The 24,147-nt window shown below is 39.9% G+C and overlaps 1 protein-coding gene across 3 annotated transcripts in view; it reads right to left on the reverse strand.

Annotated features, from left to right (window-relative positions):
• Positions 1–24,147, reverse strand: part of nalcn (sodium leak channel, non-selective) — a gene marked incomplete at both ends in the record, with an annotated part of 58,819 nt that overhangs the window by 33,926 nt on the left and 746 nt on the right. For 2 of the 3 annotated variants that reach the window (XM_083921493.1, XM_083921492.1), the window contains 11 exons: positions 510–677; positions 2,795–2,926; positions 13,608–13,694; positions 17,361–17,465; positions 17,777–17,919; positions 18,810–18,961; positions 21,486–21,614; positions 21,716–21,855; positions 21,991–22,074; positions 23,562–23,744; positions 23,946–24,086. In XM_083921493.1, the coding sequence (XP_083777619.1) occupies positions 510–677; positions 2,795–2,926; positions 13,608–13,694; positions 17,361–17,465; positions 17,777–17,919; positions 18,810–18,961; positions 21,486–21,614; positions 21,716–21,855; positions 21,991–22,074; positions 23,562–23,744; positions 23,946–24,086 (1,464 nt within the window). Of the gene's footprint in view, positions 1–509; positions 678–2,794; positions 2,927–13,607; positions 13,695–17,360; positions 17,466–17,776; positions 17,920–18,809; positions 18,962–21,485; positions 21,615–21,715; positions 21,856–21,990; positions 22,075–23,561; positions 23,745–23,945; positions 24,087–24,147 lie in introns of those variants that run through there. The other variant, XM_083921494.1, reaches the window with a different exon arrangement.

The raw sequence follows: 24,147 nt of genomic DNA on the forward strand, positions 1-24,147 counted from the left end.
TTATGGTCAAGGCTCATTTAAGACCTATCAAGAAGCCCTTTCCCATCAGATCCTACACAGGGCTTTTCATCGGCTACATTACGTGACCTACAGCGAAGTCACATTGGGGTTACATTTTAGACAGAGTGCAATACATAAAAGGCTCTGGAGGTGATGATAATAATACAAGTCACCATTAGCTCATAAAACACACAGTTGATTTATATTTCTGTCAAAAAACTGTACAACTGTCCACACTTTCAGGGGTGTTAGATTATACACCCAACATTATAGTAAATACAAAATACCATCACTACTAGATGCATTTCTAGTGAGGCCAAAGGCTTCACACTTTGTTGCTTCCCTTACTCTAGCTCACGTACAGGCATTGAGGAACCCAGGCTCAGTTTTATGCTTCTGTTCTTCACTGCTATTGTATCTCAAGTGTGAATGACTTTTTTCATATTTAGGAAATAAAGGGATTTATATCTTGTCAAGTGCATACAAAAAAGGGTTAAGTGTATCCATACCTGAAAGTAGGTGAACTGAGAGTGGTAGAGGTCAGGGTAGATGTGCAGCGTGGTGCCCACCACTAACAGAGACTCAAACTTGTGCAGGGAGGAGCTGATGTAGCCGGTGAAGCCCAGACACCAAATTTTCAGGAGAGCTTCCAAGTCAAATAGCACAGTAAAGGCAACCTGGGACGGAGTAGAGAAAATAACAGTCAGGGTTTCATTTACTCCCTTTCACCACAAACCTCCTGTCCAAAGAGGTATTCTACAGTAGTTCAGTAACTAGCAGCTGTTCCTTTAAGATACGAAAAATACTTTGCAATGAACAATGCTGAATGATTTTTTAATGTCAGAGATGAGTGTTAACAACTATGCATTAAGTAATGGAAAACAGATATTAATGGGTAAAAGGCATGGTGCAGGAATGCAAGCTCAACATAATATTGTAATCTTTTCTCCACTAATTCTATGCTGTGTACTTTTTTTTTTTATAGACAGACGGAAAAGATATTGACAGTGGAAAGAGTCAATGGACATGAAGGAATACTGGTGTACTATAGGAGCAGTCAGCCTGGGGCGGAAAGTGAGTACATTTACTCAAATGTTGTACTTATCTGTAAGAACAATGTTGGGGTACTTGAACTTTACTTGGATATTTCCAATTGCTGCCTCCTTATTCTGCGATTGTACTAAATCTCAGAACGAAACATACTTGTCACTACATATATTTGACAAACACAGCGACTTGTTAAATAAAGATACAGATTATGAATAAAATACAAAACATATTTAATTTATAAATGATAAATAAAACTAGGGAGCTTCCATATTGTGCTGTTTTGTAATATTACTTCCGTCTTAAGAGCAGGAGTGCGATTACTTCTCTTAGCATTGCCAGATTTATCATCCTTTACTCACTTGTGCCCATTTAGATTCCCAATATGTGATCAGTTTATTCAGGAGCTGGAGGTGTGCGTGAGACCAGCCGGAAGCATATGTTGGCAGTGTTTTCGTAATTACTCTCACTGCTAGAATGAAGCTAAAAGCTCTAAACTTGAAAACCAAAAGAATGAATACAAATGCGTTAGAACCAGAGAGGGAAAAACGAATGGGGCAGCATAAGGTGGATAAATTAGTTCAGCCTCCACTAGCTGCACCACTAAAATGCAGTTTACATGTTAATGAATGATGTTCAAAAGACTTTGGTTTTAGGATTCTACCTTCTTGTGTTATGGGAAATGTAGGGTATTGTGTTTTTGGAGCTTGACCCTTAGTACGACTTAAACATCAGGATATCTTGTTCTCTGTCGCATCCATTTTGACCTTTCTGTTTTAAATCTGTCTCTTACTAGTCACCCAACTGTATATGCAGTGCTAAATCCTTGAAGGAGGAGGATTTGAATGCTTCTACCACCATGGTCATCAGCAGGGAGAAATACAGTAAGGCGAATAAAATTGGCATGTCACCAATAAAATGTGTATCTTTCCATTTAACTCTAAATCCAGTGCCTCCATTTCCTACTTTCCCTTCACAACCTTCATACAGCTTGGAACAAATCTGCAGATTGATGGCTGTATGATATGGATGGAGGGAGTAAGAGAAGGTAATATTGTGTTTTTTTCCCCCTTTTCTTATCTCCTCCATTCAGCTGTGTGTGAGAGAGAGAGGTATGGAGGGGACGGGGGAGGAGGGCACGCTCCTTACCGTCTTTGCTTTGCTTTACCACCTGCATACTGATGATATCAAACCAACGTGTATGACACATACAGTATAGTGTCGTGTAAATGTGTATACTTTAAAACAAAAGTGAGTAAAATAGCAAAGATTTAAATACACATATACATACTGTATACACAAACATGTATCAATGACTTCATACAAATGAATGTCTTATGCCCATTACAATAATACACAATGTATACAGATGCGTGCATTATAAACTAGCTGAACTAGCTATAAACTAAAATCCCCACTTCCTTCATGCATCATGTGAATGGGAATTGTAATATTTTGAATCAGATTATGCAGGATTAAATCCCTATTAATAACAAACCATGACATTACCATGAAAGGCATTCCAAAGGACTTAAATGTCTGTGCCATTTAATAGGCTTTTCACAGAAGATGATCTCATACTGGTTTTATCTAATAATAAAAATAAAAACAAAGCTTTAAATAAAAACGTAGTAAAAGGGCTAGTGCCAATCCTAACATTGAGGATTTGATATTGACATTTGGAGTTGAAACAACAAAGCTGGGAATAGAAAAATCAACAACAAAAAACAAAAAAAAAACATCTTACCTCTGCCAGGTAAAATTCATCATAGTGCCTGCGGTAGTTCTCGCCTTTATAATAGTTGCTAGCAGCAACGATGACGTCCACAGCGACCATGCTCAAGATGAACATGTGGAACACAGAGGACCGCATCAGTTGCTGTGGAAACAGAGCAATGTTCAATTGCAATCAATGTAAGTTGCACATCGGCACATTGGCATCAATAGCCAATTTCATTTGTTTCCCATTGAACTTGATCAGATTCTACTTTGGATATGAGCTTGGAATGCCATGATAATTAATCAACAAATAATCATTGTCTTTATTCAAGGTTATAAGAACGGGGGCACAAGACAGACAGACAGAAAGATAGATGAGGTATAATGTAAAACTGAGATAGACTGAATTATTCTCCCAAAAAACTAAGGAATCAGGGGATTTCTTGACTGATATATAAATTAAGGTTTCCGAGACGGGAAGACAGATGATGGACAGTCAGCTATTCAAACACATAAAGAATATACAGTTGTGGGTTAATTCTTTTTCAATGTGCCAACTATAGATTGTAATGTATATTAAGAGGTGTGCACAGGCAAAGGGCAGCAACTACACTGCAGGAAATTCAAGGCAATCAGGAGCCTTTCATTGGTTGCTGGGAGAAACATCCTCCCAGACAGCAGAATCAGTGTGTATTCAGAAAGCTGTAAACAAGAAAAGAAAAGGGCAATAAATGTATGTTATTTCCTGTGGGAATAGCACTGGCATTGAACGCCTTCAACAACATCACATAATAGAAACAATCATGACTTGAAAGAATGTGAGGGAAACTACCCCCCAAAAAGTTGGACAAAACATGCACTCCTCATTTAGACAAACACTGTAACGTGTGTGAGACAATATGACAGATGTGATCACAGCCTTGAACTGCATGTATGTGGCATAATGAACAGCTTGTGAGTGGGTAGAATAGCTCCCCCTAAAAAAAGACTTGCATGTAAGACTGGCAGTTGGAAGGATTGAAAAGTGAAAAAAATCAGTGGAAGACTTTGAGACAGATGAAGAATGTTCGCAGCATCACTGGAAAGATCAAATTCGCCCCGGGAAAACAGGGCCGCTGCCATCCACCCTCCTACACACAAATACACTTACAGTACAAACTCTTTAAACTACAGAAAGCCTGTTCTGTAGTTGGTGCTTTGAATACAAATGATGATGATGGAATAAGTAGAAAAAAAGGAAACAGTATAACACTTAAGGACTTACAGAGAGACCAGGCATTGAAAATGTCTTCTTGAAAAAAAAAAGACAGCATTTAAACATAAAGAAATGACTTTGTTTGTGTTTACCCGACAAGGGCCTCTTATGTCCATGGCTATAAAGTAATGACTGTTGTCAGGGCAGAGCAAGTCTAATGATTGTTATAGCACGGTAAAACGTCATTAGAAGGAAGTTGGGGTTAATGCTTGGGTCAACAAAGTGTGTGACTTTGACATCGAATACCACTGTTGGCATCCCATCTCCTACCTGTCCACCTTTCCTTGACCTTGACAAAATCAATTTAGCTTCCTACGAAACCTTTACCATAGAAGTGGCAGATATAGAGGCATTCATATGTATTTTTTTTGTAATGGTGATCTGTAGAAGTTTTGAAAGGACCTATCAAACAATGTCATCCTGGCAATAGGAGCAACACTCCTATAGATTGTTTTGGGAAGGTCAGCCTAAATGAACTTGGCATTACTTTTTTATAACAAACGTATATACTCAACTGATAGCCCGGACCGATAGAGCTGCTAAGCTTTGGTTTGAGTGTTTCTGCAGAACATGCACACATGCCCACTCTACACACACAGTGGTTAGGCTCCCTGACTGATATTGGACGTGACAAAGCAGTTTGACATTTCCAGCAACCAGACGCTTTCCCCCATGGGTGTTTTGGCTGGACGGAGTTGTGTGTGCGTCTGCGTCTGCGTGTGTGTGTGTGTGTGTGTGTGTGTGTGTGTGTGTGTGTGTGTGTGTGTATGTGTGTGTGTGTGTGTGTGTGTGTGTGTGTGTGTGTGTGTGTGTGTGTGTGTGTGTGTGTGTGTGTGTGTGTGTGTGCGTGTGTGTGCGTGTATGTGTATGTGTGTGTTTGTGTAATGGGGGGTAGCAAGAGAAATAGAGCCAAACTGACAGAGAACAGAAAGTACATGCTTGTGCGTATAAAACGGTTGATTTTCTCAAAGTCCTGACTTCGCCCATATTTTCTGTCATCTTTTGGGAATCACACTGCTAAGAAAAGCTGGAGAGCACTGCGCATCTGTAACCTCTGTCAAATGGAGATATCGGCTGCCCATCCAGCTCTGCCAGAGTCACCTTTTAATCTTTCCCTCACATTCCCTCTTTTTTTTTCAATCAAATTTGCTAAAGATGTGGTGCACTTCAACAGATAACGCTCTCCAAGTCGTTCCCAAGGCAAAATGGCCTAGTTCGCCCAATGCAGCTGATGGCTCTCCATATAGGGCCTGAAGATGTCAGAATCAATTTAACAGCATCAATTGTGGGATAAGATGGCTCTCCCCTGCCGTTTGATGTTTCTTAGCTTGTGCGTCTCTGAAATCCTTTCACACGTGTTTGATGGATGCTATTTATTTGTGTTGCCTCTGGCTGGGTTCTTGAAACATCAGGTGCTCACTGTGCACTCATAGAGTCAAGAAGTGAAGTTTCGCAAGCAGAAGCCACAGATTTAGTTGCAGCTTCGGCACTTATCCAGGAAACACTCGCATCATTCCGTCAGATAGCAAAGCAAAGCTTAATTTCTAATAGATGACAGAGAACATTCAGAATTTTCATAAAAATTCAGAAAATACAGCATGACTCTCATTCGCTTGACTGCAAGAGAGTGTGTATGTTTGAAATTCTGTATGTAAATAGTGTTGTAGATAAAAAAAGACATAATTTCAAGTGGCATGTAAATTGGTATTTGGGGAAACAGTGCACAGTGGGTGTTCTTTCCTGCAGTAATAAAATAAAAAACAACATTAAAAATAAAAATAAATATGGGGCGGCCGGTGGCTGTGTGGTTAGAGCAGTTGCCCCATGTAAAGAAGTTGAAGGTCCCCGAGGCAGCGGCCGCAGGTTCAACTCCGTACCGCGGCCCTTTGCTACATGTCTCCCCCTCTCTCACCCCATTTTCTGTCTGTCCTATATAATAAAAGGCTTGAAAACTGCCAAAAAATAAATAATCTTAAAAAATAAATAAAGAAATAAAAAGAAATGAACACCACAAATCTGTTTTTTCAAGCCGTCTGGCTTCTTGTCTGGGTCCTTGCGCTTTTTTATCACCCAATTTATGCCCAGTCAATTTAGACAGTGCAGCAAAGCCTCTCTCTCTGCGCTGCCTGGTCAGAGTGACATAAACTGCAACATAAGCTGTCCCAACATGATCAGCTGTCAATAAGCATAACAATAGTCTGGAGGAGGGGGACATATATAAATATACCGTATATATTTATATATATGCATCGTACCTGGAGCATGTTCAGCGGTTGCAGCTGTAATACAACCAAGACAAAGCGGGCAGACTGACAGACCAGTGACTGCGTGCTCGTGCTCCGTCTGTTCACTCAGACTGCCAAGAAGGACAAATGCTCTTTTCACTGGTACATGAGACGAATGTCGCACATGTGCACATAGTTGGCAGGATATAACAGTATTCACACAGGAATTGTCACCAACAGACTGAGCCATGTTCTGGCACCATCTCCCGCTACAGTTTTCACTCTTTCCTGTTTACTGAGATTAAGAAGAAACTGAGTGGGATTACAGACTGCTTCACTTGATTTATCTCTTCAATCCCCTCACTGGCATTTGTTGACAGTCTTTTCTTTTGCACAGTATCGGTTACAAATTAATACATTAAAAGATCTAGAACAGGTATTTTAGTTCAGAAGTCTATTGCCAAACTGGTAAAGAGCAAAGTTAACTGAAAAATGTGTTATCTGTTTTAATCTAAAACTTTGGGCTAAAGGAGTGGGTGTGTAAAATCTTGCTGTCCTAGTGAACCAGGAGCCCCTTGGCCTATCACGGCCTTGACAAGAACAGGCTGACTCATGTCTCTGGATGGAAAACACGTCTTAATAAAACATGATTTTCTGCATGTCTGCACCTTCCAACTCTTAATAATATCTGCTCTCCTTCGCCACCTCTGCATCCATTTCCTGTCTGGCTATTCATTATTGAGTTTTGGTTTATTTCATTTCAGCATGTATCATTATATGTGCATCGGGCTGATTGCTGCCTAGGCTGAATAAACAACTTGAGTCAGTCGTCGTGTTCTGTCTATGAGCGTTGAGCTCACAGGACTGGTCACATCTTGTTCACTCACCTCTTGCAGGTCATTTTGTTTAACATCACATGTATCTACCCTGCATTGCCCAAATACCTTTTTTTTTTTACCTTTCATCATCCATAGCCATTTTCCCACTCCGGGAATACTCTCCATCTCGCTTGTTTTTTGTTTTTTTCTTTTCAGCCAATTTCTATATGCCCTCCCTCTCCTTCCACATGAAAACAAACTGACCTTGACTTTGACATGTTTTCTTTATTTGTGTGTGAGCTTAAAATTATATATATATTATATATATTAGTAGAGGGGGGAATGAGGGTTCCAGGTAATCAATAACCTCTGGCTAGGGAAGGAAGGGTCAAAAAGGTGTTTCTCAGTACCTCGCATCGAGCTACTAGCTATCCATTGCTCTGTTTGTAGCTCTGTGGGCTGCACACAGGGCTGAGAATGAGCATCAGTTGCCAAAGAGACGAAGTTAAAGTAAAGGGAGATTTTCTGGATATTTTTAAGTGGGGTTGTATAAAGTAGTTATCCATAGTCGGCGTTCAGTAGATGACCTAGCCACCTAAAAAATACCACAAATATCCCTTTGATCACGTTATCATCCTGGACGACTGTAAGTTCTGCAGGTAGCATTATCCTTGGTGGTCATTTCAAAATGCTTTTAATTATTCTCACAGAGAAATTCCTTGATTGTAATGTACAGTGAGTCTGCGTTGCATTTTAAAGACTTTACTTTTTTAATCCACTGGGGTACACCTTTATGGGGTGCCCCCCTTTATTTTTGCTTATAGCAGCCAAAGCTTCAACCTGCAGCGTAATTATAGTATGGTGGAGCACTAGAGGCTAATTAGTACACCGAGTCTGCAGGGAGAGAAACATGACGCTCCATAAACCTTCACTGGTCTATTACTGCTACCACAAGAGCAAAACTGAGTGAGTCATAAAAACACTGAAGAACCTTTAAGATAATGTTGTGTACGGATACAAAGCAATGGGAAATAGCGCACAGTACAAATGCAGTGTCATGGCATGAATATGGCATTGTATAACTATATTATGAGAAAGGGACCTAAATTGGTGTAATGAACTAACTAGCTTATGGTTGGAAATTCTTATTGTAATATTCCAGCTGGCACAGGTCACTATTACAAACGCATATGATACATTTTTCTGTTTAGACTTACAGACCTTCATTTCAAACTCTAATTCCAGGCCACACCCTAGTTGCACATTTGATTGCTACATATTAAACATAGAGGCATAAGTTGATATCGATCTTCTCATTAAACTCTCAGCCACAAAGGTTGTAAGCATAATAATTATTCACAAAGCATTGAACAACTGTGAGAGTGAGAGAGGGACACGCTTTTGAGGGCTATTTTGGTTTGTAGCCCCTAAGGAGGCAAAGCTGCCGTTTCCTCTCTGTCTCCAAAAAGAGCAGGTGGTGAATCAATTATGTGTTATCTCCGACTGCTGCAGCCCGTTGGACCCAGACAGACCAGGCTGACACCCACACACATGCACAAATGGACGTCAAAAGATCAGTCAACAGGCAGATCGACAGGCCGACAGTCATAAACACAGAGGGCTGACCCGGTCCCTTCAGGTGGTTTAAAAGACAGTCCAACCGGTATGTGTGAGGTAACAGCAGACAAATAGGACGACACACACAGGCCCCCTGTCTGTAGATAGCGCCCACCTGCCAGCCCTGAAACATTTTAATCATTTGACGGCCAATTACTCTGGAGCCAGGCAGAGCAGAACAGAAACTCACACTTCACTTCCCTGGCACTCGCAGATGGCCCTGCAGGCTGAATCTGCACTGCCTGTCTTCACTCTACCTGTCTTCTGAGCTAGCACTGCTCCCTTCAGATATGGGTGAAAAAGCAATCAAATAAGGTGTTTGGCAAGGCTTAAGAGAAAGAGAGCAGGGGATATCCATAATTTATCGAAAACATAACCATATGATATGACGTGCCTTCCCACACCCTCTATTAAAACATCAAAGAACAGAAACTGCTGATAGTTAACAATATATTACTTTCTGTCCTATACCTATTCTACATAGAGAAGCGGGTGTGCACTACTCTACATAACATCGTCTATTAATGCTTATGTATGTACACACTATTCCTATGGCACACTGTGGTTGGTAGTATGGAATATTAGATGTTAAGCATCTTGAGATAACCAGCTGGTCATGATAATTCTCCAGTCTGATGCCATTAAACCATTGCAGAAGGCCCATAAAAGCTCATTTATGCTCCACGTTAGATATGGATACGGTAGGAGCCTTCTGTCCGTACTCTGCGTACATTTCGTCCATATTTTCTGCACGTATCCTGCAAGCTTGCGGATGCGTACCGGTACGCAAAACGTTGCAGTACCACCGGAAATCATGGGGGTAGTGTCGGTCACTGGACACAAAAAGTGATGTGAATAGCAGGAGCGAGCAAGTCATCAAAAGCCCCAACGGACATCCTGAAATACATGTCGTCAATTTTGTTCATGTGTAAAACCAATGTCTGGAATTCTACGTCCCCACTCCAGGATGTATTAGGTGGTCTCATAGACCACCGCCTCCTACAACATTGCCTGCCATTTTGCCTCCTTCTCAACAGACACAGAGTTGTTATCTCCTCTATTGTCTCCATGTTGGTTTTTTTTTTCCAAACTTTAGTGGAGTTACTTTTGAAGCTGAGAAACGCCCTCTAGAGGATGATTTGCTCAACGTCCATTCCAACATAAAGGACACATGAAAGCATGAGGACAGTGACAATTATAACGTTGATAACTTACGTCTCTATTTCCGCACAAAATGGGAGCAAAAATGAGCCTTAAGTCCTCGGTCCCTGTGCTCACATTCTTAGCACTCCCTGGTATGGGATCACATTCCAGACTGATCTCAAGTAGCTCTTTATTTATTTTTCTAATCAAGACCTCATCGTCATCGTGTGGCAGTCCCGTCACTAAGATTGACAGCCGCTTTTGTTTTAAGATGGTTGTTGTATTTTGCTCTGAGTCCAGCTGCAATTTTAAGTTACTGATTATCAGGTCAATACTCTCCCTTACTTCTTAACTGACTTGTTGAGCTTGGTTCTCATACCCGTGCAAGCTGTCCATTTGGCTATTGAACAGTCTTTCATTATTATCCATCTATATTTTTTGTTGTATCTTCATCTCCTTCTTTGCTTCTTTGGCTTCGTCCTTGTCCTGTGCCTGGTGATGCGTGTGAATTGATTTTTACATCAAGCTTGTTAGGTATGCATCTAACAGCTTTGTCTTTTGTCAGACAAATTTGGTAACCACGTTTTATCATTGTTCATCTACCAGGAATTTGTTCGTAATTCACCTTTGTTGTTGTAATTATATCAGTGCGATCAATCTTTGTTGCAAACACCTGGTTATGCAGCAGCCATATCCTCTCTGTAAAGAGGCCTCTGTGGTTGGGTTTGAACAGCTGGGTTGGATGCTGTTTCCTGACACCATCAGAAAATCAAAACATTTTCAGAATGGTTTGAAGGCTTGACATGCCACATAACGCTGTCAGTGTATGACTGGCAACTGAAAAAACAAATGATGACTTCTGAAAGCATTGTATAAGCATGTCAAAGTCACTCTCAGTTCTATTCAACTTTTAAACTACTTGATCATTATGTGCCTCACGCCTGACACTTTAAATGCTCGAGTAGGCAGTCTTTTACGCAATAAAAGTAAATTAAAGTGACACATTCATAATCTGGAATTCTGGAAATCTGGAAAACTGTAAGCCTGGAATGTGGCTGTTAAAAGTTAGTAATGTTTATCCAGAGACCAGTGATGATCTTGAATATATGTGTATGATGGATTCTATTTTCAATGTTTCACAGCGTAATGTGGTACTAAGTGAGTAATGGTTGGTCAGGCCCAGGGGCAACACAATGACTATGAATCATGGTAATCCCTACTCCATGCTTCACTTTAAAGATGATGTTATGGTCGGCTATTGTTTTGCTTTATTACTCCAAACAAAGTGTAATGTGTTTCTGCAACGAAATATAGTAGTTTTGTTTTGAGTTTTCAAAGTAACATAATAGAACATTCAGGTGGCCATTTTAAGATGTCATCAATTTATTTTAAGGGAGAACTGTGCTATCCTCTATGGTGCCTGGAGCACCATTGTCACCCTTTTTTCTTCTTATTGCTGAGAAATAAATGGCGACCTCAGTGACTGAGATATTGAGATGGGTCCTTAATTGTAACCCCAGGGTTCTCTTCCTCCTTTTTAAGGTTTCTTTTGCCATCTTGCTTCATCCGAAGAACTCTGAAAGCACATGTGAATTGTTCACCATCCCTCATATAAATAAGGCATTATGCTTATTCCTTTGGATGATGTCATATAATCAATACAATCACTAGTAATGTTGTTAATGTTGGCTTCTGTGGTGGACAATGAAGAACATTAGTGATATATGTTTAGCAAATGTATTGATTATCTATATAATTAATGTATCAGGAAAGAGAAATAATGTAATGAATCATCCTCATAGATGTGTGGCTTGTGAAACCTTTCATCACTAGTAGAGCGTTATTATGAATAACATCGCGCAACTGTAGTTAACACGACGTCTAGGTGCTTGCAGCTGACAAAAACAGGTTGTCTGCTAGAGCCATGCTGAATGAAGGTTGCATTAGTGTCCGGACCCAGTTAAATACAAAGACGTACTGATTCCTTCAAACACTAAGAAACCCTTTAAGAACATTTACATACCTTTCTATCACTCTGTGACCTTGTATCACTGGCAGAGCATTACTATAAATATCTTGTGTAAGACCGGTCCTACTATAAAGCATACTCTCCTGATAGTAATATGGATAAATTATGGTAAGATCGTTACCCCTCTCTATATTTCTCTCTTTCTAGTGCTTTTCATGTGTAAGGCTCTCTTTGGCAGGAGACATCTATCACAATTTTTGGGCCATCGCCCAGAGCTGAAACACTCTATGTGATGGAGGTGTGAGTTGTTCTGCACTCTGGAACACTAAAATACTATGCATCTGGGTTCATCTCACAGGACGTCGACCCCAGAAAGTCTTAAGGCAATGTTCAGAGTTAAAATAGGGTCTTTGTTAGTGTAGGTGTGTAGCTACAGAGCAGGTACCAGTGAGAAGTGTACTTTGAATCATAATCCATGAGTTCAAAGGCGCACTGCACAGTGATTTTTAGCAAATTTTACACTGGAAAGTTATCACAGCAGCAATCCTTTCTCCTACTCAAATACTGCATAGTACACAGCAGAACCTCCAGTTACATTAAAAAGCAATCCACCAGGAATGTGCTCTTAAATGTATATGTTAGGAAATGAAACATGTAGCAAGGTGATGTCGTATTGCTGCAAAAGTTAAGCCAGGTTCAACTGTTTCGCAAGATAGACCATCATTGGTTTGCAGGAGCCCTCTGAGTCAGGACCCCCACTTTGACAAAGCAGTAGTCAGACAGAAGCTGTCTTTTTTGACACAGTGCTATTCTGTGTCTAAACTTGACCTAATGCCTCTCTCCTTCGATCTGTTAACCCTTCACTGAATGATCAGAAGTAGTCTTCTTGTTGGCAGAGGATCTTAATAAGTAGCTATTTTGGTTTGAGTGAATAAGGCAGATGAAGCAGCCTTTAGGTGTTCCTTGTAATAGAGCACGGGGCTCAGAGGGAAGTCAGCCGTGTTTATCCCTCTGGTTATCTAAATCTTTCCTCCAACTGATGATGAGGCTCTGGGGTACATGCTGCTTAAATGGGAATACTGCATATTTCACATTCTTTCATTTCTCATTTTTTCCCTTCTTCTCTACTCCAGTTCTTGATGTTTATGTGTGCTCTCCCCCTTGTTTTGTTTGTGTGTGTGTGTGCCTCCTTCAAGCCCTGGAACAGTATTTTCACCATAAGACTTGGTTGACAGCTATCCTCCCTCTCATAACCGTAGACACTATTGGCAGTATCTCACAGCATGGCCCAGCCTTTTACACTTTACTGCTATCAACAGTGGGCCAGCTGCAAGTAACGCCTGCTGCTTTCGGCTTATCTTTAAAGCCAAACCATTTGGATCACACCAACCACGAATTAACAGTAGGGTCCATCATGTAGACGTCATTTAAAGCCCATCCATCACTGGTGCAACATCATTAGTGAAGCTCTACACATCAAACATGAGCCTCCCCTCATTTAAAATCCCATCATTTAGTCATTTGACACGGCTACCAAAGACACAGACAAATGTGAAAACAATGAGGTGATACTGCGTGTGTCTGTGCCACTAAATAGATAAAAGAGATTTACTGATCCGCTATCAATGCAAAGCATTCCAATAGCAAGTGACACATTTAAGCAACAATATAAAGTGTTGGTGCACACACAAGTGCATATACACACACACAGCTCAGGTGTCACCTTTAACATAAGATGAATCTCATGTGTGTGTGAGTGGGGGGGGCTATCCACTAGCAGCTTCAGCAGCATATTAATTATGTGGTGTGTTTACCTGGAGGCAGGCAGGCGCTCGGCCGTGTGGTTTGTTGACGTCCACAGCTACAAGCTGCCACCCCCCAGCAGAGTCTTCATGGAACATCTGTGGCACAAGGACAGCACATAAGGAGCAGAACACACAAAGAAAACCCTGCACACCATTCAAAATATTGGAAAAAACTCAAATACACATCTACCCTTTGGCTACATTTTCATAAAACATCTGTGGCCACAAAAAAAGCTGAAGGCATCATACACACAAACTCATTTCGTACCCCCACATAAACAGCATGGTAGTCACTAAATACAGTATGCAGGCCTAAGGACTTAACACCAGAAATAAAAACAAACCTCACAGCCGAGACTTTCAAAGTCATAAGACAGCTGGCCCACTAAAACAATTTAGTAATAAACACTTTCATCACAACTGGTTCTAAAAATGCCATGTCATTCACCTTACTCCTAACTTAGTCTACAGTAATTTTGATGCCATTGTTTCTGTCAGGCCAAAGCTTCCCTTTAACATGTTATGTTCATATAACCACAATAGAGGAGTTGTCATGTGCTAATGTTATAACCTCAGTTAGAGTATACAGGTAATAAGAAATACAGTCTAGAGCCGTGATACTCAACTTATCTTTGCTGTGGCTGCCGAGTGGCCTACCAATAATTTTCTACTTTACAATGAAAATAAATGCTTGCTTCTTATTGAAATCCTTCAACCAACATCATCAAAATTATCTACAACCTTGATGTCAAACACACAAGGTTATCATTCAACTTCAGATGAATTTTAGCCCTTAACTACAAACCCTCATCAAAATATGGTACAAAAAGGCCTGATCCTTTGAAACAAAAGTGGATTTATCCATTGTAATTTTATCAACACAGTTAAGCTTTGCAGCCTAATCTCTATTAAAAGCCTCAATAATGTGGAGAGAGTATAGCAAAGTTAAGGAATAGGGATTGTGGCATGGGTTGTGTCTCCCAGGGCCACCTTTTACCAGCCTTCCTCTAGGGAACATGAGGAAGGAAGCATATTGTGTCAGCCTCTGTGATTGACAGTTAAGTGTTACACCATAGCTAATTAGTTTTTCTCCCTCCAAGATAAAGATTGGGGCATGACAATGTGATTACAATTAATTTCTATAATGGAAAGAAAGGCTAACTGTTTTCAAGGTCATAGCTGTTTATACAGCACACGACAGTGGCACTAGCTTATTTTCTAACATGACTGATGTAACAGAGGTTTTAGTTTTTTTATTTTAAATGTACCATTTAAATAAATAGCAGCAATTAAAAAAGCTCACTGCTTGTTAAGCCAACTCGCCAACTCATTATGATTAACTGGAATTAGCACCTTGGGTTACCTGCCCTGCCAACCAGAATTTAACAAAATGTATTAAGTGTATTTTCTGGAAAACACGGATGCTTCACTCACACAAAAACTCCTATTGTGAGGCCACATTGACCTTGACCTTTGTCCTCCAAAATATAGTCAGTCTACCCTTGAGTGTAAGACATTTGTGCAAGATTTGAAGAAAATCCCTCAGGGGTTCCTGAGATATTGTGTTCACAAGAATGGGATGCATGGATGCATGGACGCATAGACGGATGAACGTACAACCCGAAAACACAATTGCAATAAAAAAAATGTATCCCAAAAAGGTAATTAGGATTCTAAACAGATCCATATGTATAACTTTGAATGTGCTTCAATGACAAGCCAAAGATAGCTTTTCTTTCCCGTCTGCAAAATATAAACGCAGATCCCAACATCAACACCATATTCATTATTTATTGTTGCATTTATTAGTGCTTCAAAGGGCTGCTGCCATATATACAACAACTTATGAAGTGTTATATCTTCTCTGTGAATTCAGCTCTGAAACCAATAACAATCTCTGATTTTCTGCCTCCATTATCAATTGTAATGTAATCATAAATTATACATTTAACAAAATATTCCCTCTCCCTCTCTATTGATTTTCTCTTTGTCAATTCAGAGTCGTCTAGCGTGGAAGAGGGAATCAAATGCCCTTCACGTCAAGAGAAAACTTAGCATTAATCAAGACCAGAGTAACAACCCCTATCATACCTAGAGGGACATTTGTAAGAGATCAAAATGTTCAAACTTAAATGTCAAGCCAATCACTAACAACAATGAATGCTGTCTGGACTGATGGTGAGAAATATATGGGCATTTAAAGAATGAACCTCTAAAAACTGTCAAACGTTTTTTATTATTGCTATCCCAAATCATTTATTTATGACATTGAATGCTTTTCAGGCCATAAAATCTGTCAAGTTTTCCTTATCATCTCTCTCTCTAGAGTATATCCATCTATGGCCTGATCTCATGACAATTTACAAGCGATGATAGGAAAAAGCTAAGCAAAAATATGAGCACAAAGCACCTTTTGAAATAACAATCTTGTATTTACTTATGAAGATCCATATTGGACATAATAAAATGTAGTCAAAAGAAATATAATAATGTATAATAATGTGTAATATTAACATAATATTTGTCAAAGTTGTGGTTGTCACACGCTTAGTGGTTCATTTTGATTTATTAATGCCCTAACATTTGAAACCCTAGTTATCTTGTTGTATCAAATTATTATGGGGGCAGTTTGTCCCTTTATTATATATCACTAAAGCAGAGATGATAGGAAATGAGGGAGAGAGATTCAACAAAGATCCATTTAAGGATCAAACCCGGGATCTTGCAGTTCATGGTCAGCGTCTTCTTTACATTTAATACATTTTTGAAGTAACTATATCACCACTGCTACAAAAGGTACGGTAGATCATATAAGGTTACATTAGGCAGGGCAAAAAGGCTAAGCCAAACCTCCAAACATATGTATCTTGGAAGCATCCAGGTCAGATGCTCAGACTACCTAAAAGGATTCATTCCAATGCCATGGAGAAGGGATTCTTCTCCAAGCTCTTTCCAGAGGTCCAACCTCCTTACTATGGCCCCTTATATACCTCCCTTGTGTTTTTGTAAGCTGCTGGAAACTCAATTTCCTCGCGGGAGTCATCCCAAAGGGATCAATAAAGAGAAGTCGAAGTCTAAGGATGACCCAAGACATCCTGTGACATATACTAATTCTGGCCACTTGCATCCTTGATAACATGAATTCAGTTACTGCACAGAGCTCATGGCATTTTGGAAAATAGACTGACTGGTAAATCAGCCCTTTGGGGTCAGCTTGCTCTTTACCATAAGCGTCTGATACTGTAGTTGATGGTATAATCAACAGAACTCCTTCACCCGTGTAAGTAATTTTCTTCCAACCAAAGGATGGCAATCCACCATTTACAGGCAGACTACTATGGCTTCAGATTTGGAGGTGCTGGCTCTGATTCCAACGGTTTAAAACTCTGGTAGTAATGGTCTGATGAGGCCAGCAGAGCTATAGAATTTGCAGATGCTATCCTGAAGTCGGACACTGGCTACTGCTACCACCACAACAGACATCGGCGGCACCCTCAGGCTGCCAATCTTTATATAAGTGAAGATATTTGTTGATGACCAAGCACTCTTGTAACCCTTAAGAAAGCTATTCCTGTCAAAATGTGTTTGTGTTCATTCCTTTGATTCTTATGAATTCATGCAACTTTGATGAGCCGAAATCTGATGAATGGACATATTTTTTGCACTCTGTACCAGGATGACCAGAAAGCATGGAGTTCAAGAAATGTTGTCCATGTGGCACTACTTTGTCAGTTTGTTTGTCTCTAAGTGTGATAGTTGTACCTGGGTTGTCGCAGTAGAGGTGGTACTGCTCCGTGACCCCCACATCTGCTGAAATTGCACTCTTATCTCAGCAAATGTTTCGATGATGACTGCTATGAACACATTCTGTAAAGGAGAAAGACAGAGAGAGAAAGTCAAACAGAGACAGTGGGACAGAAAAAGTGTTGTGGCAATTAAAAATAAATGACCAAGTGCAGGACTGTCTCTTGACTTCCTTTCCCTATCTCTGGCATGACATTCATTCTCTCATTAGCCAGAGAACATTCTACTAACAAGGGGAAATCGTTTGGTCTGTAGGTGAAAGATTAGGTTATGTCAATTAACCAAAATCTTTTGGTGTTCAACTTTTCCCTGCTGCCATGCCATGGGAGCTGAAAGCATTATGAAAAGTGCAGTAGAGAGAAACTGGCTCTAACCTTGACAAGCCATGCCAAGAAGAAAATGAGTGTTATAAAGTAGAAGTAGGAGCGCCAGCGAGGGAAACTGTCAATGGCTCTGTACATGAGGAACACCCAACCTTCCTGTGATGCAGCCTCATACACAGTAAAGATGCTCGTACCTACAGAGAAACATAGGAGAGATGTACAGTTAGATGAAAAGCAGAGACTGTTATTAAAACAAGTGTCACTATAGTCTTTTGCTCAACACGGCAGTGTCTGTGAGCTTCACACCAATTATAATGGCTCCCCTCAGACAACGCCTTTCGAAAGAGACCATACCTTGAATTTCTTTATAAAGAAAGTACATTCTGGGAGCTTACAAAAAGAAAAATACAGCACGAAGCATCCTCACGGTTCCTGTCGTTATAATGAAAATACTTGAATTACCTCTGGAAATTCAGGGCTGGAAACAGTTACATACTAAAGTTACTGTGTTTTTATGAATAGTTTAATTCCTCTGCATGGATGTGAAGAAAAATCTGAATTCTCAATAAACTCTCTTAAGAAGCAAGAATCATTCCTAGAACCATTCCTAATAATAAAATCAGGGATTCTACAACGCACTGACGCTTGAGAGTAGAAGCTACATTAATAGTCATAAAGTGCCTTGATAAACCAATACATTAATGCTGTAAATTATATTGAAAGTACCATGTAATGTCTAAATTAAGGCACCGTTTACTGTTAAGCTCTCACTCTCCTTCAGGGCTATCTAAAGATTAGAGGTACAGCACTGTGCACTTACACTGGATTTGAGCACTGTTCAGCTGATAAGTATGCAGGATGCTGCTGAATGGCAAAGGTTCACACCAAAAGCTGCTGTATGCAGCACTTTAGTTCTCACTTCTTCACCCAGGATCGTTTTTCATTGCTTAATGAAATAAACTAAAACATTTAAAAACAGTGACAACAGAAGTTTTAAATAATGTAAATTACTTCATAGAGAGGGATTTTTTTATCAGTTATGTGCACGTGTTTGAATGCATTAAATGTGTAAGTGCACTCATACCTAGTTCATTAAAGCCGCTATAACCGAGCTCCTGTCGGCTGAGACCCAGCTCCTCCAGGTCAACACATTTGAAGCCATGAGGACACTGGTAGCCCTCCCCATCAGGGGAACAATGGGTGTCTGGGATGGCCAAGCTGTTCCATGTCACATTACTGACCAAAAGACAAAAAAACACATTAAATCATAATCCTACACTCTTAAAACTAAATCAGAAAGTTAAGGTCAAACAAATATGGCCTGTTACAAATTTAAAATAAGTATTAGAAACACACATATGACACACATACACAGATTGAATATTGCCTGTGTGCACACACATACTGAGTACAAGCACACACTGACCCTTCTCCCTCTTTCTGTGTCTCCCTGTCTGTTCGCCACAGGTGTTATTCCAGGAGCTGCTTGATTCCTCTAATGAAAATGAATGCCTTCAAATTGGCTGCCCAGACATTCATTCAAATTGTGTATTAAGGGGTACAGGATCAGGAGGGATAATTTATTGCACTATCACAAAGGGCAACCAGAGGCATACTGATGAATCAGATAAAGCTTATTATGCTGGGCTGAATAACACTGTTGTATCTTATCAAATGAATCACTTCGCAAAGAAGAGATAAATGAAGCTCAAATGAGAGACCAACTGTCCAGTAATAACGTGATATTAATTATTTGGTGAGTCAAATGAAAAACAACATTTATTTGTGATAAGAAATTATTTATGATTGGTTTGCTGACTCTGCCAAATGAATTTGCAATGCTTTGCATAACTGAAAATGTGAGTCCTGTCCACAACCTATGCCCACCCCCCGGCTAACAACCACCTCTTGTTTACACGTACTCAACTGAATCAGTCGGTTCCGTTAACTAAATTCTTACTGAACAAAATTATGTATGTTATGTGTTCCATGCCATTAAATAATGATGAGGTCTGTTGCAGAAATCCTGACATCCAGAAGAGCACACCCTACTTTGTTCATAAATCCGAAACCTTTTTCACCTGATAACCACATCAGAAAATGTCTCCCCTGCTATTTCTTTTACCCAATTCCCATCAAATCCCTTGTGTGTGAAAAGCTAAGGAGCTTTGACTTTGTGCCAAGGGCATATGGCACATGGAGATTAGACACATCAGTCCTTGTGTGACATATTTCTTAAAAAACCCATTGGACTCATATATGTGAGGGATTTAAGGAAAGCAGCACAGCAGCAAACAAATTAGATGTGCAGCTGCCACGCCACTTTTGGAATGATGTTACAGAGATACATCAGATATAAATGTGGCAATGTCGTGTGCTATCTTCCCTGCTACTTATGGTCAATGTATTCTGTATCCCTAGGGTGCTTAGGCGATCAGCAAGGAGCGATAGATGGGTAGAGGTTGAGCAGGAATGAGCCTGATACGAAGGCTGGACAATGTAGAGAATTTGAATTATTACACTAATGATTAGTGTTAGCTCGGCCTGCTGTCAGGGGCATTAACAATGATAGTTGCTTCCCCCATCTTTTATCTCCACAGGGATTGATATTCTCTGTATCATATCAACATCCTCCACTGAATAGTTCAAATCAAATCATTCACAATGGTTTTAAATTCTGATTTTGTATGTGCACACACTGTCACACCTTCCCAACACCACATCTGCGCAAGTGCTGGTACCAAGGGGTTTCTACATAATTTCAACATTACGATGTTTGACATTTAACTTTAATAAGAATTATTTAAAGACAATTACAGAATGGAGCAGTTTAATTAAACTCCATTGAATATTTTAATTGAATTTTTCCCCATGCTATATATTGTATCTCACTTAGTGACTTTACAGTATGTCCACACCCACCTTCAAGTTGCTGTGTTTCTTGCTGGAGGAATATGCGGACCACACATGTTTAAAGTAAACAATATAATCTAACATACCATGTAAATTACTTAAATTAAACACATTTTTAAAAGAACTACAAGTACAAAACCCTGACCAAAACAGTCCCTTAATACTGTAAATGGAGAGAAAGTTGTGCAGCGGTGCTACTCTAACAATACGTCAGCTGAGCATAATGCATTAAGTACAGAGTTTGTCTTTTTAAAGTTTTACATCTTTTAATGTAGCATCAACTGTGTAGACCCCCTTTGTGTTCCACATGGGCAGATTGTAAAACAAATTGCCACCTCTTCAAACTACTTTTTCAGAAATCATAAGTAACTTGTGAGCACAGAGCCTGCAGGAAGAACTCATCAACACTGATGAATGAACCTACAGTATATTTGTTTTTTTTTACCATAGATGTATTCATAGGGTATTTATGTAGGTTATGGTCAAATATGCTTGCCGGCAAGTTATTTTAGATTTGCCTTTATAGCCTGAAATGCACATATTCAATTTCTGGATGGATGCATTTGGACTTTTTTGGGTTTGGGTTTTGCCCTAGTCCATACACCGTATTAAGAAAAACACTCACATGTACAGTATGTATCCAGTAGCTTACAGTAGCTTCTTAAAACTACTTAATTACCATTGTTGCTTCACTAAACATAAAATACATCAATTCCTTGAAAGCTGGGAAAGACAGCCTACATCCTAGGTACTTAATGGTGTTCTCAACTAAAAATGAGAGTTGAGTGTGGAGTGTCCACAAACAACAAAAAGGCATCCAAATTAACACTTCTTTATATGTTCTTACCCTTTCTCTGTATCATTAGTAACACAGTGATGGTTGAAGGTCCCAAACATTTGAACACCCAGAATTCCATAGAGCAGGAGAAAAAACAGTAGGAAGATGGTGACACTCCAGATCTGTTCTCCAGATCGCCTACACAAGAGAAGAGTGAAGCAAGGCTTACTTTTACATGTACAACTATCGATTAATTGAAGAGACCACAGTGAGGAGAAATGCTCATGACGGTTTTCTACTTCAGTATGTTGGTGATGCGGGAGCGAGGGAGCTCAAAGCGGAAGTAGATCCTGAAGGCCCGAATCATAATGAGCGCTCGCGGGATTCTCAACATTCCCCATGGAGACATCTGATCCACAAGCTCTGCTATTTCAAACACCTAAAACAAAGAGAAATTGATTGTTGAGAACTAATACAATTAATTGCCTTATGTGAAGCCGTACAGGCTCTAAAAGGGGGAAAAAATGGTAATATAAAAGCAGAAAAACATGCTTTGGTAAATTATGCAATATACCTGTAGTACCAGGGAGACCCAGATGAAAAACACCATGAATCCATCAAACATACACCAGCGATCTTTCACATAGGAGTTATCCCCCTTTCCAGAGAGAAACACATAAAGAAGAGGCAACAAGAGAGTAATTTGAAGAGAAGAACAGAAGCAAGATATATGGACATGAATAAATAATCACCATCATTATCCAAGGTCATAGTCTTCAAGGAAGCCGACGTATTCTAACAATTACAAGACATCCCGAGATGTTCTAAGGCTTTAATAATGCTAGTCTTTATGGTTCTGAAATTGCTCATATCAAGTACCAACCATCACCTTCTGAAAATCTGACAGAGAAAGTGTTTCATTGCAATGTAAAACAAACAGTATCTGAAATGAATGCGCCTATTTTGACAGTGACCACAATATTCAAACATGATACGACAAAAAAATTATTAAGCCTCCCATGAGTGAACAAACTGAAATGTCACAGGGGCCAGCAAAAATGGGCCTACTTTATTACCACTTACAGAGAGACCGTCTGCAAGAAGTCAGTCTGCCATAGGAAGAAAGGCTGCAAATAGGAGGGTGTGTTCTGAGACACTCTACAGATTAGACCATGTTTGATTACACACTGACAAGAACAAAAGCATGCAATTACTTTACCAAGCTGTGTGGATCTTTTTCATTGGACAGGCACTTACATTTAGTAGCAACAAAATACAACTTCCAAGTGTCAATCAATAAGTTTATATATGCTGAGTAAATCCACATAAATAGAAATTTAAATGTGTGATGCGTGAACCATTTATACAAGTTGGATTTTACAAAAAAATACCTTCCCAAGGATGTGTTTTTTATCTGCCTTTAAGAACTAAAAGAAACATTCAGAGAAAGAAGAAGAGAAGTTCCAGTTCTTCTGCTGTTTTCCTGCACTGGTGATTCTAATTCTGTGTCCTCCAGCGCCTCCCTGCTTGTTATCCTTGATTTGCCAATTAAGCTGTCCACACTTTTTATGGCAGTAATTATAGGCCTTTCATCTGCCAGCTGTCTGTTCCTGGATGCTTCTATAGAACGTTATCTCTCTACGTCAGATTTGAACTGTGTTGATTCATCTGAATTTACAGCTCAATACAACTAAAATACTTACTACTTACTTACCCTTACTACATATTGCAAAAACTGGCGGGGCGGTCATGCCTAAACTGAAAAGGAGTACTTTGGTGTCCCCACATTGTTTGACTGTAACAGTAAACGGGAAGTTTGCCTCCACTGTCTTCTGATATGCACATAAGCCAAGATGGTGTTATATGAATTAGTGTAATGTGAAACCCCATCGCATGACGACACATTCAAAATCGCCCACATACGCAAACCTAAGCATGCAATTTTCCCATCATGTAAAACATCAAAAACAATTCATTTGCTGAAATTCATCCAATAACTCACGAGGCCTTCGTGTGTCACAATGTAATCGCAGTGAAACAGCATTTTCCCCCTTTAGTTTGATGTATTTTCTGTTTCCTTCGTTGGTAATTTATTTTAATTTTTTTATAACGTGCTTCTGTGACCATGTGACTGTCAGTGGCTACCTTGATGATTCCTCTGATGTGCATCTTGGCGATCATCTCAGCGGTGTAGAGGAACATGAGCAGTGTGTCCAGCGTGAATGTTACATACTGAAGCGGAGGGTAATGTTCAAATGTCTTGGGGGTGTTCATACACACAGAGATGACACTGATGATGGCACAGGCCCGCAGCAGGGAGTGAACCCACTGCAGGAAGAGGACAAAAAAAGAAATAATGACATATATTCTTTGCCGGCTATTTTGATAACCTTGCCATATTTTAATTTTTTTTAAACAAATTTCAAGGGAAATACATCAACACATGTGATTTAACATTACGTATTTGGCCTTAATGGAACAGAGATAACTTTGTGGTAAGCTGACCCCAACACATGGGAGTACACTCACTGGTTTGTTGATCCAGAAGATGTCAGCGCTGTCTGCGAGGGTCTCATCCGGCCCAAAATCGGTCATGGGCTGGGCCTCGACCCGTGAGCTCTGTTTCCTCTTTAGCATGCTGGGGCTTGCCGTGCTATACAGAGAGTGGATCTGACAGAGAGAGGGGAGGCCGACCAAATAGTGAACAAAGCTAAACAAGGAACAGGAGAAC

Source organism: Echiichthys vipera (assembly GCF_963691815.1).
Source record: "Echiichthys vipera genome assembly, chromosome: 10".
NCBI lineage: Eukaryota > Metazoa > Chordata > Actinopteri > Perciformes > Trachinidae > Echiichthys > Echiichthys vipera.